This window comes from Trichogramma pretiosum, unplaced genomic scaffold, assembly GCF_000599845.2.
Source record: "Trichogramma pretiosum strain Unisexual culture from Peru unplaced genomic scaffold, Tpre_2.0 scaffold46, whole genome shotgun sequence".
Taxonomy (NCBI): domain Eukaryota; kingdom Metazoa; phylum Arthropoda; class Insecta; order Hymenoptera; family Trichogrammatidae; genus Trichogramma; species Trichogramma pretiosum.
The window spans coordinates 603,800-617,664 of NW_019641609.1; the positions used below are offsets into that span (position 1 = coordinate 603,800).

Genomic DNA, 13,865 nt, shown 5'->3' on the forward strand with positions numbered 1-13,865 from the left:
AATTTATGCACGCGAAGCGCGCCTGAAAGTTGCTAGTATTAATATAAGAAACTATATAAATATATCTCGAGTCAATAATAAGCCCAATCGAACATGAAAAAAGCTGAGATTTTCGAGCTAATCAATTCTCGATTGTAAAATTTTATCTCAAAGCCATGGATTAGAATCAGCTTCCAAACGCGACAACAAAAGGCTGCTATAATAGGACAAAAAAGGATACATGGCCCGCTCGCGCGACAATTCCAGGCGACTATGTGTGTTGTAACGTTTATAAGAGTATTAGGAAACGACCTTCATCTTTTCTCTCTTGCTCTGCTGCTGCTGCTGCTGCTGCTACTCGGCTGGCACAGCACAAAGCTGCGTGCCAAATGTCAAATCGATATTTCAAACGGCTTCGCCGTCGTAGCCGTCGCCGTTGTCGGTTCTATTATGCACAAATTTTCGAGCGTATTAGTACACGCGCACGCGGAGGCGTGTTTATATCCGAGATATACTTTGTATTACACGCGTTAATGTTTCTATTTCGAAGTTACTCCTGCATACCGATTAATAATTGGCAAATTTGCGGGAATATTACCGTAAACAACGCGTGCTCCAGCACAAAGCCGGCGCTGGATCTACTGTGTTGTTTTCCTTTTTTTTACCCCTTTTTTTAGGGGAAAATTCACGCTCGTTTATTTTTCATCGACGAGCACGCGCGCGCGCCGCACGAAGCTGCGCTTTTTTATGTCCACATGCACACGAACAAACACACACACACACACACACACGTGTAACTGAGAAACCTATAAAAGAGCAGTTTACACGTACTCGCGACGCGTTATAAGAGTTTCACGACGTAGACGACAAAAGGGCTGCTGCTGTTGCTCTAGCTGCTAGCGAAAAACACACAAATGAAATTTTTTTTCTCTACCTGCACACCTGTACAAAGAGAAAAAAAGGAGAGGATGTAAGGGTGATAAAAAGCTCGCACCTCGATACGAGCAACGAATGCTTTTATTATACCGAAAAAAGAAGCTGGGGCCATGCTTTCCTTGCAAGATGAGAGAGAGATACTTTGCAGCGTTATAAGCCGTGTTAGTGCGACTTATACCGGCTCATCGCGAATCAGGCCGGCCGTGAGGAGTATAGTAGTATAGAGAGGTATATATGTACGACGAGGCGCAGGTTTATATAACGTGTGTGGGTTGATGTGAGAGTGAGTGGACATCTGTGCTGCTGTGTGTGTGTGTGTGATACTAACGTGTGGTGGCTATATCGGATCCGCCGCGCTGCGGACAAAGGCACAGGCCAGGTAGTCATGGCAACGAATGCGCTATGCTGCCGTGTGTACCTATATACTGCATGGTATGCTGCGCGCACGAACCTCCGCTCGTATTATAATATACATATGTGTGGGCAAAACTATAACTTGGGCTATTCGACAAGTCTGATGGTTTTATATATCTAATACCGACGTAACGTAACGAAACGTAATACATCGTCGATTCGACAAAGTTTGAGTAGTCCGAGAATCAGGCGAGGGTTGCTGGGAAGATTGGAAAACACTTGCAAATTGCGTTCATTAGCAAAAAAAAAAAAGTAGAAAAGAAAAGAAAGAAGCGAGAGAGAAAAACTTCTGGAATTCTGATATCGAAGCGTTGGCGAGAGAGTCTTGATAGGTATCTTGAACCTGAACGTATACGTGTCCTACTTTCTTCAAATTTTCTTACAAAGCAAGGCCAGCTCACGCTGTGTCTTTGTATGCATGCGTGCGTGTGGGTGTGTGCTCGCGTCGCTTGTTTTATTTTTGAAAAGCTGAATTTGAACTTTCTGGCATCGTTGGCCGTCGTCGTCGTCGTCGTCTTTTCTCGCAGATCGCGTAGATAGAGCGAGGAGCGCAGCTTGATTTACTCATACTCGTACGTACGTGCATATTCACAAACATGTATATTGTATACATACGTTGATGCGAGAAAAAGAGAGAGAGAGAGAGACAAAAAAGAAGCGACTACTGTGACGACGAAGGCGACGTACGCTTGTCGCTCGTTGAGCAGAAAAAAGCTTTTAAAATAAATTATCCGCGCGCACAAACACACACATACGCCGAAGCGCCGTCGCCGCCGCCGATCGATCGATGAGCAGCAGCAGCTCACACGCAGTGTAGCGCAGCAGCAGTTAGGCGATCGTTAAATATATCCGTCCATATAGGATAGAGCTGATATCAAAGAGCTAATCGCTGCTGTTGTTACTGTGCACAAATGACAAAAAGTGTCGCTGCATGCGACAATTTTATTACAAACTGTCAATCGACGTATGTACACAAGCTTAACACGTGGAGGCTATTTGATTCGATTCTTGCGCCGATGTACGCCTCTATAATATTGGATTTACATGGGGCAGCTATAGGCCGATCGCAGGAAATAGTTTTAACGATAAATACGCTTAAGCTCGTTATCTTTTAACTAGTGAATTCTATAGGTACACGTGCAGCTCGAGCGAAGTGAAACTTTTTTAAAAGAACTGGTTATGGGTAAGCTTATAAAATTGTGATTTGTGGCTCAGGAAGATGTTATATTATTTACTTTGATCGTGCGGAAAACAGAGCTCAAGTGGTATTTATATAATATTTGCTTGGCGGATGCAGGCCAAAGCTCACGATAACAATACAGCTGTATATTTTTCAATTTCACATATTTTCTATGTAATTTGTGTAAATAAAATTGAAAACAAAAGTTGATTCAATAAATTGTTTGAATTTTAATTTTATTTTGGTTGCTGTTCCTTCCACGCCATTAAAGATAACACGGAATACGACGAATACATCGTATAGCTCGATATGTCTTTCATTCAATTACAAATTCAAATGATTTCTCGTGAAAAGGGACATTATACAGAATATATCAAAGTTGCGCTAGCTCGGATGGACAGACGGACGGACGCTCGTTTTTCACGGGTTTACCCCTCCGGCCAAACTCCGATAAAGACGTTTCACATCAAAAATTGCTCCCCGTACACCACACAGTTTCCGGTCAGTTGCGCGATGCGTATATAAATTCCGAGCATTATAAGTTTGAGACACAGCGCGGCAGTTCTGAGAATTTTCGGGGGACGTTATATATAGCACACCGACTCCCACGCGCCAAATTATACATATATAGGTATAGGTAGTTCATGCATGCTGCACTCGGATAAACGGTCACCGCGTCCAGTGCAACGTATCATTCACGAGTGCTGCACCAGTAGTATAAAGTGCCACATATGCATATGCGCGAGCGGGTCAGAAGTCTGCAGCAGTTTAGCGTATACGTACCACGTCACGTGCATCGGGCAGAATATTTTTATGCAGCGGACGTGCCGATTGATTTATCGAGCAGCCCCGTGTACCGCGCGCGCGATCGACGTTTCGTAGAATTAAACATTGGCAATTGAATGTAAATAACTGCGGCTCCGATCGCGGACCGTCACGCGTCGATGTGTCCTTATACGATGTACGATAATAAATTAAGATTGAAAAATATGAACATTATAGTGCATGTTTTGCAAATAAACGTTGAAAGTATAATAAAATCATGACTCGGGTCAAAGGTCTCCGAGTTTACTCATGCGGATGGATTGTGCAGCGTACGATCTGTGTACGAGTATACGTTGCGTTTAACTGCAGTGGTGTACAAGGGGGAAAGGACTGGAGTCGATCCAGAGAGCAAAAAACGAGGACGCGCACGAGAAATAAGGGGATATATCGTGTACACGAGCGAGAGAGAAAAAGAGAGAGGAGAATTGACGAAAAAGAAAAATGAAGCGAAAATACGAGCTCGACTGCGAGAGAGACAAATTCGATCGCCGCTTGTATTTGGAATACTTTCGGTTATTTTATTTTACAAGGGGGCTTTTCCATCAAGCTTCTCGCAACGTAGAATTATTTGAAAAACTGTTTTCATTCCCTAATGATAAATTCGTTAACGAGAAAATTATAATTGTTCATTAGAGTGATCGATAATAATCATATTATGTATTACTGTTTACTTTTGTCAATCTGTTACGTGACTTGTAAATATAATTAAATCTGAGTTAGATAGCCAGATGTATTGTAACATTAATTAAATACAGAAGAATCAGTCGCTAACGAATTTCTAAGCGAGCAAGATGAAACCAAGTGAAAAGTTCAACTATGGTGTCAGGTAGTTTTTATTTTATTTGAATCACATTATAAAAATTTTATAACATAATATTCAATCGTGTTTTAAATATTTCAGAATAAAAAGTGAACCCGTTGATGTGTCATTTACTGATAATGAGTACGATATCATTGACACGGCACTCGACGTTAAAGATTTTCAATTCCTCAAATGTCCGCAGGAAAATCCTGTAAGTTCTGAAAATTATTGAATGATATTATATAAGGTAAACATTCGTTTACAAAAAGTTCACGTGGCTTATATTTTATTCAGGAACATATGCTTCCAAAATCCGACGAAAATCATAAAGGTGAACTAGACGAGATAGCAGTCGAGTTTGAATGTCAATATATGAAGCTCAACGTGGATTTATTAGCAGTTGCGAAAATTGAAAATTGGTCTCAAAGTCACTCCCCGGCTATGAAAAATAGTAACGATTATCAAACTCAAGACAATATTAAAATAGAAACTTTGGGAGCAGTAAAAAAAGAATCATTTGTGGACGACGAAAAACAATTGAATATTGATTTCGACTGTGGTCTCAGCAAGCCAAGTGAGGAAAACAGTGTCACAAAAGAGTTGATCGATGACCATAGACTCGAAACGCAAACCATAACGACGCGTAGTAGTACTGACATTGCATGCGAGATATGCAGTAAAAAATTCTCAAGGAAATATTGTCTCAAAAGTCACATCGTTTCGGTGCATCATAAAGTCACTCATGCATGTAATATATGCGGTAAGACATTTTCAACAAAGGATTATCTAAAAAACCATACCATCGCGGTGCACAAGGGTGTCCCAAATGTTTGTGATACACGCGGAAAGTCATTTGCTGCTAAAAGCTGTCTCAAAGTTCACATCGATTCGGTGCATCACAAAATCACTCACGCATGTGATATATGCGGAAAGTCATTTACCCAGAAAGGTAGTCTGAAAACCCACATCGTTGCGGTGCATAAAGAAATCAAACATACATGTGATTTGTGCGGAAAGATGTATACTCGAAAGGTTTTTTCTCAAAAGACATGTAAAATCTTCCCATGAGGGTATCAACTACGCATGTGATATATACGGAAAATCATTTACACAAAAAAATAATCTCAAACTTCACATCAGGGTGAAGCATGAAGGTATTACTTGCGGATGCAATGTATGCGGAAAGATGTATAATGATAAGAGTGGTCTCAAAAGGCATGTAAGATCCTCCCATAAAAGTGTCCCCAACACTTGTGATCAATGTGGCAAATTGTTTTCACAAAAAAGTAATCTAAAAGCCCATATCGTTATGGCGCATCATTAACGCATTATGGTCTGATTAACGTATACAATTTATATGTTCAATTGTATTAAAAAAACCCGAGGCGTGATCTAGTATATTTACTCAGAAGACTACTTTAAGCATTTTCATTTATCATGATATTGCGAATTTTTCTTATGTTATGTTATCTCAATATGTAAAATCAAAGTCCAAGTTTAAAAAAAAAATCAATAAATTTTTTGTAGAAAAAAAACTGCACCGTATTACTCTATTCAATTTTTTAAAATTTAAATAATATAAAATCGTGCGAAGCCTATTTTCAGGATTACACTTGATTTTTTGACGGATCAGTTTAACTCGCTCTCTCGTGGAAAAACGGCTTCGCAAGAAGAGAGAATTTCATTCTTATTTTTTTCACGCAGCTCGTCGAAGTATCCATGCAACGGAGTTTCTATAGATTTTCTTCGCATAACGTCGGAGCGTCGACGGTCATATCGCAGTGGGGTAAGTACGCGGGATGTATGTATTCGAGCGAGCTGCCGCAACTCGACATCTTACATAATTCCCCGGGATACAGATATAATACGTAACGTAATGCACAGTTCGACGAAAATTGATGAATCTCGTGCAGCATGTAGTTTTATTATTTGTATTGGTTGTATGTGCGTACAAATCGTAAACGTTGCATTATATTGCGGCGTTCCCATATCGACGTCCGACCCATTTTCTTTTTGCCCGGGATATATATTATGTCTGACGAATAGCTCAACGAGTTCGTTTTCTCTCTATTCCTTTTTTGTTTCCCTCGTATTCATAGCAGTATCTCGATGGATTTAGACTCGAGCCCAGATGCGCGTACATACTTTATATACATAATAATACCGAATCCTTTTTCATGTATCGAGGTTAACGAGTCTCAATTATATTTCGCTGTATGAGAACGTACATTTGGAAATGCTATACAATGTAACGCTGAGAACACTACGAACGAAGCAATTTCTAAATAAAATACTCCAAGGCGCTCCAAAAAAACATAATCGAACAATAATACAAAGAGATAAGACAGCACAGATAGCGTAGAAACGGTGATTTTGCGGTGAAAGTAGAGTAAAAGAAAGCATCTAGCTCTGTATAGACAGCATAATTGTATCCACAAGATTTAATTTGAATAAACGATAAACAATAATAAAAATTAACATGACTAGTGAGTATAATTTGTACAGCTGATAATTTAATTAATTAATTTTTTTCAATAATAATAAAACCCTTTTAAAATCGATGAGCAGCGATATATTAGAAGAGTTGCAGGTTGTGAAAATTCTTCATAATTTTTGTAAATAAAACTGAAATTAAATTATATAAAATAAAAATCAAAATCCGAACGAATAAACAAGTTAAGTTTCTTTCAAATTCATTTATTAACATGATTTTGAGTTCATTTTTTTTCAAATGTGTTCGTAGAAAATCTGCTGGACGATCTGTGTATAAGAGCCACAGATCCGAGCTAAGTGTAGCGGCAAATCACCTGATATTGTCACTCCCTTATCCATCGTGCGTAAATAAGTTTCACGAAAAAAAAAAAAAATGACGACGCATAGATACGTCGGTACATCCGGTCGCACACATGAAACGCTAATCGCGCGGGCATCACAAACGTATACGGCAATCAGCATCAGCAGCAGCATAAAAGAGACTCTACTAACCGGGTTAATGCAGCGCGAACGAAGGGGTGGCCACGCAGTACGGAGCTGTAGCCACCGTCGTCGTCGCTGCGCAGCAGTACCACCAGTGCACATACATAGTAGCAGTACACCCACGACACACATACACACACACACACGCGCTCGCGCAATCATGTGGCGCAGAGCCGCCCGTGCAGTGCAGGGCGTGCTGCATGAAGCGCAAGCACACAGCCCAAGGTTCAAGGACGGCCTTTCCCGCCGCTGCCACCACCGCCGACGCCTGCCTGCTCTGTATATGCGCGCAGAAACTACATGCACACCCACACACACACACTTGCACGCGACTAGCACGGTAGTATTGTAATGGTGAAAATGTATGTATACGCTGAAATAAGTTGATCGATATCGCTCGAGCTAGCTTTTGCGGTCATAGCTAAAATATCTCGAGCTCTCTTTCCGCGCCAAGCTTCCCCACGAGCTTTTATTACACACACCCACACCCACAAATACTATATACGTAAACGAGCATGAACTGCTGCGTGCGCTCGGTGCTCGAGTATGCATGAAAAAAAAGCGTTACACGTTCTTGGGATACTGAGGCTTGAACTCGTTTTTTTTTATTTCGCGCCGCGCACGTGCGCGCGACAAATAATAAATGCCGCATCTATCTGATCTTCCGAGCTTTTTCGTACATTGGACTACTGCCATAGTCTCTCCTTCTTTCTGGGCGGCGGGTAATAGACATCAAAAATCACTTTGTATATTGCGAGATGCGGCAATTAGTAATATTACAAATTCACTGCTTTCCATTGAGTATTGTGAGTTAAAATTTATCGACATTCATGTACAAAGTATAATATCAGAAAAATAAAAAGTCGTATACCGAAGAATCTCGATTCTCGATGCGTGTGGAAGAAATTTTCGAACACGCAGAGACTACGACTCGTAAAATTACCATTACAATCGTAAAAGTTAGTCTCGGGCTAATCATGCGGCTTCACCGAGGGCCGGAGTAGGAGGTATATCGAGAGAGAGAAAAAAAACTGCGCACTACAGCTAGCTCGACGACCATCATTACATACGCCATGCTATATTGTATGTCCACACGCTCTCTGCTCGGCTAGCGCAGCTCAGTAGTCGGGAGAAAAGCTCGTCGTCGTGGAACGTTTTTTTTCCTTCCCACTTTATTGCCAGTCATAAAAGTGCAGAGCCAGACCACCACGAGTTAGAGAGAGACAATATATATCGTGAGAGCTGAGAAAGAGAAAGACACGTTATAGCAGTTCGATGCGTCGTGCGTGGTCGAGGCATTTATTATCGGCTCACGCGCGAAACTTTTAATAGACTTAATTATTGACGACGACGGCGACGACGACGACAACGACAACGAGATAAAGTGCGTATAGAAACTTTTTCTATGGGCGACAATAAATGTATCCAATAAAGAAGAGTAAGTATATTGCGGTGTACCGGCTATCAATGGATTTCGGATTCGAGTCGAACGAACAAATGTGCTTTTATACATTTTGATTTTTACCTTCAATTATGTACAATGGCCCGCAATTTATTGAATCGATGATTTTTCGAATGCAGTAGTGAACAAGTTTTAACAAAACGGATGAAATAAATAAATCTCGCAAGAAATATAAAATTCAATGCTTCTTTATAACAAGGAAAAACCGAGAAAAAAACAATCATTTTTATGAATGAATTATGCCCGTGTATTAATTGAGACGATGCTCGGGCGACGATACGTTTGCCAACGCGCTCGATTGAAATGAAGCCGTTTAAGTAATCCGCGTGTTTGCGAATCGGACTACATATGTGTGGGGCAGACCTCTTACATATATTGCGCCCACACTTGGAGGAACGGCGAATTAGTAGTAGAACTCGGTGTTCAATCAGACCTACTACATGTGTACATTGTGCATACGCGGCCAAGCTCTTGGCAGCAATTGCCACGATGTGTATATAATGTATTTATAAAATACACGTAATATTTAGGTCTCAAAGTTCACGAGTGAATATACATTTTTGATGATTTTCATACGAAGGTAATGCCAATTGTGCAACTATACTACTACGACGACGACACCATAAGATTTCCGAGCAATAAAACGAAAACAAGGGCACGTGCGCGTGTTGGGGCTAGCAATAGCCAGCAGTGGTAGTGGTGGTGGTAGGCAATCGACTCTAGCCTTTCCTACCCCATTACGGGCATGAGTGTCACGCACGCCGGGCTGCGCTGCGCTACTACCCTGCGTCTATGTGTATGTGCATTATAAGCCCTATATGCTGCTGCTGCCGCTCTTACCTGCTACATAATAGCAATAATAATAGTAATAGCCCAAGTGGCTCGGAGAAAGAGAGAAAGAGAGAAACCAGGTTGCCTTTATAAATGCACACGTAGCATACACACGCCACACACTCGTATGCACAGTGCCAAAATCGATACTTTATCCACACACACACACACGTGTACGTACGTGTCCATGTATAATTCTAGAAAAGTAAATTTGCTGCTACTGCTGTTTTTCTATTTCTTTCTACTACAATACGATATAATATATATTCGACGATATTTAATGCGCTTGACTTAACTGTTACGAACGAATTCGAAAGTTAAGCTCGCGCGCACACTAGAAAATGAATAATATCCATTTCCGTTAAACGCGTCGATAAATAATGAGCGATTGCAGCGGCGGGCAGTCTTATATTATGATGTACACGCAAGCGAATGCGTGCGTAAATATTAATCGGAAGATCGAAGTTGCGTGTGTACGCTCAAACATGCATATGCATAAATTTGGAAGCACTGCAACTCGCATATATATGCAGTTGCGAGAGCAACAACGTACGCCGAGCAAATATTTGCCACTCCCTTGATCCTCGGACTTTACGATATCGCTGCAATTATACACAAGTTACGATAGCTTTGGTATTATCTTTTCGACTCTCGAAGCGAGACAGAGAGAGAGAGAGAGACATTTCTGTGTGTGTATCTAAGAAACTTTTGCTCGATTTCGAATGACCCTGCCGTGCATACGAATATAAACGTATAAGATTTGGACGACGCTGGCTGGCGCGTATTAAAGCTTTTCCACGCGGTGCGCACGATAAATTCGACGTGTGCTGCTGCAGCACAAATCCCCTTCTATAACGCGCGTGCGGACGATATCATCCCATCGCGATCCGCGGCCACACAATACATATATAGGAGCAGCAGGAGGAGGACGTATTATATACGTATGTGCATGTGGGTGTGTGCGCTATTATATATCTATGTTATAGGAGTGGGCAGATAAAGCGCGGAAAATGGCATCGCGCCTCTCTCTCAATGGCTTATGACAACGAAACGTATATAATAACGACGTTCGACAGAGAGAGAGAGAGAGAGAGAGAGAGAGAGGGCGAGTCGAGCTCTCGGATATAATGGGATTGCCGTTGCTGCTGCTGTCGCTGCTGCCACTGAGAAATGGCGATGGCGTCACGTTTCTTTCTGCGCTGAGCGCGAGAGCTGCTGCTATATAGCTGCTGCACACTGCTCGTTCGCGCGCGCGATCGTTGTTTGCATTATGATACTGTACACTGAGACTGCTATACTAGAGCCGGGCATACCTCGCGCGCGCGAACGAGCCAAGGGGACACCTATACATAATGCTATGTGCACTGTCAGGATGAGGATAATAAGGCTGCTGCCGCCGTATACTACACTTCGATCGAAGAACAACGAGACGGGAATTAATGTTTTCTTCGTTTTCAAGGACCAGATATTCTATACTGGATATCTCTTTTGACTTTTTGCATATATTTTGTCGATATTATGAACTGGCTAATTCTATCGAAGATCTAAATTAGCTAATTCTATTTAAAACCAGCTAATATCTATTAAACTTATCTATTTTGACCGTGTGTTTATAATTTGATTTCCAATCGCCGCCTAGCGTTCGATGCCATAACAAGACGGTGACGGCGCATATGGTCGACGAACATCATGTATCAAAACATTAATTAAAACACACCAAAAACTAATATTCATTAAAGCATACTTCCTCATTCATTCTTTGAATACTATATACTTTTAAATATTTTGAGATGCATATAAAATCGTGGAAAAGCCTCACTCAGTATTAATTTTGAAAGTCTTTTTTCATGGAAATTCAATTTCGTGTAAGATTTCAGTGGATTCATAAGTTGACCCAATAAACAATCAAATTTCCCGATTTGTTGATGCGTATGATCAAATTTTAATTTTTTTTAAGTTTCTACATTCATCTTAAGATTTAAGTGGGTTCCTCGGATCATTTGCTTGTTTATTAAAATTTAAACATGGAATTTACGTATTGCAGTGGTTTTTTGATCAATTAAGTATGAATTCTCCTAAAATAATTTCATGAAATTGGATAATTTTTTAATTGTTTCATTCACCAATTATTATAAAAATTCCCTGATAAAAAAATCGACATGGCTTTCTAGTTCATTGAACCTAGATGCAGTTTTCGCGAAACGTCGAGAATCGTGCGAGCGCGACCTTCGAGTCGCGGTAATGTTCATTCTCGTAGACTCTCGGAATGCATGATCTACATGCATTAGGTAAAGCACTAACAACGCGTATCTAACACACACACACACACAAAAACACGAAAGAGAAGCAAAAAATTAAAATTCAACTCGAGTAGCAATCTCCGCTTTTTTCTGGGGTAGTAAATTTCCGAACGATTCTAGGACATTTTGATTTGCAGCTCGCTCGAGGATAAAAAAGTACACACTCACACACATAAGCTAAACATTTGGTATATCCGAAGGAGTATATTACACATATATAATGGCGCTCGGGCTAGAGCTTCGTCCAAAGCACCAGCGATTTACTCGATCGAGCTTTTATAACTTTCCATTTTTCTAAGCTCTAGTCTCTCTTTTGCTCGATGCAGGCGGGTGACTGAACGAAGCCTTACAACGACGCGTGTGCACGTATAAAAATAAAAGCGTAGCAGCAGCTCGTATACAGCAATGTGTATACGTGTATGTGTGCATGTGTACGTAATTGTTTTTCTTTATCCGTGTCATAGTCAAGTTCCTGGTATTACCGGCGACGAAAAAACTAATCCAATTATCCTCCCTACTGGCGCTCGAGCTGAAAAATAGCAGCAGTAGCAGCCGCGTCGTGAAAATTAATTAACTTTCCTCCTCCGCCCCCACCTTTGCGCTCTAAAGTTCTATAGTCTTGTTTGTGTGTGTGTGTTTTTTTCCTATATTATATATTTAAAATAAGCAGGCGGTACGTACAAAAAAAAAGAAAGTAAACACGACTAAATGAACGAGTAGTGTGTATAGTACGCGACGGTGGAAAAATCGAGATAAACACACGGTAGTATAAGAGGCTGCGCACGCTCGCTCACTCGCGTCAATGTGAAAATCCCACGAAACGGCGCGCCAGAGTTTAATTCGCATGGAGGTATTTTCGCATGCATGCGAGTACAGAGGCAGCTCTAAAACAGACCCCCCTCTGCAGCAGCACACATGCACTCGCGATGCATACTCGCCTGAGCACTTCTACATATTAGTATAGGATACATACATATATATGTAGAGCAGGTAGCGGATAGCAGCAGCAGCAGCAGCAGCAGCAGTGCAAGTGCTACTAACCTAGATTCGGCGGTGAGGCAAGAAGATCATGCGCGCCACGCTTCTTGCAGCACACCACCAGTGCAGCAGTGGAGTCTCGTGTGTGCATGTAGATATATGTATATAGAGGAGCAGCAGCTCCCCACCGCCGCCGCCTCACGGATATAATGAGGTTGAAGGATGGTGGTGTTTCGTTTTCGCGCACGCACGCATGCGCATGAATCGACACCATCGCGCACACCACCCCCACACACATTTGCAGCACTACTGGCGCACACGCACACACACACACACACCCACACACACTCAGTGCGTTAACTCGTGCAGCAGCCACTAGCTGCTGCTACACTGCAACCTCTAGACTCTCCTTCTCCTCCCACAGAAACACAGACACACGGACACACTATGCCAGGGGTGGAGCTCCCTCTCTCTCTCTTTCTCTTTTTTATCTGCTGCGCTGGCTGGCTGGCCTCTTTCGAACTATTGTGTGGCAATATATACCTTCACGCACACACACACACACACACACCTACACATACGTGCATTATATTATATTGTGTACGCCTATGCCGTACGTATACGCGCGCGCCAAAAGTATGTAGCGCGACGCGAAAAGTGAGCGAATTATATGCAGGTCGTTTGTGCTCGCATTCACTCGCAGCACGATGCACAACACGACTATATAGAGAGCTTCCCTTATTCTCGCATGTACACACATGTTTTGATATCAACGCTGCTACACTCGCTATACCTTTCTTCTTTCCTTTTCTTCTCCTTATATTCTCTCTCTACTTTTTCTTTTTTACTTTACTTCACTTTTATTTTTGCTGCTGCATTTCTAGGTGGCCCCGAGCGAGCGAGAACGAGCCAATGCGTGCGGATAATGAAAGGCTCTACACCAGTCGAGAGATTTTACAATTCATACTGATTCTGTTTTCGCGTAGCGCCAGCGCGAACGTATTATTTCAGGCAACGATCTCTCTCGCTCTCTCTCTCTCTCCTGCTGCAGCACAGAGAATCGATCTGCGGCAATTGTTGCTTTTTTTCCACCCTTGTTTTTCAAAGTCAAGCGATAAGCCCGCTACGCTGGAGAGCGAAATTCCACTTGACAGGCCTCTCTCCTTCATTTACATTTACGAA

At 41.7% G+C, this 13,865-nt stretch overlaps 2 protein-coding genes across 7 annotated transcripts in view; one reads left to right on the forward strand and one right to left on the reverse strand.

Annotated features, from left to right (window-relative positions):
* The window catches only part of LOC106654768 (sodium channel protein para), a 55,651-nt gene that overhangs the window by 35,635 nt on the left and 6,151 nt on the right, over positions 1 to 13,865 (reverse strand). The window lies entirely within an intron of this gene.
* On the forward strand, positions 4,079 to 5,569 carry LOC106654770 (zinc finger protein 236-like). The gene is made up of 3 exons (XM_014374769.2): positions 4,079 to 4,160; positions 4,236 to 4,347; positions 4,431 to 5,569. Exons 1-3 carry the CDS (start codon positions 4,126 to 4,128, stop codon positions 5,202 to 5,204), a joined length of 921 nt encoding a protein of 306 aa, XP_014230255.1. The 5' UTR covers positions 4,079 to 4,125; the 3' UTR covers positions 5,205 to 5,569.

Coding starts and splice junctions, on each gene's coding strand:
- LOC106654770 (XM_014374769.2), top strand. CDS start 4,126: ATGAAACCAAGTGAAAAGTTCAACTATGGTGTCAG. Junction 4,161..4,235: donor AAGTTCAACTATGGTGTCAG/GTAGTTTTTATT, acceptor TAAATATTTCAG/AATAAAAAGTGAACCCGTTG. Junction 4,348..4,430: donor AATGTCCGCAGGAAAATCCT/GTAAGTTCTGAA, acceptor TATTTTATTCAG/GAACATATGCTTCCAAAATC.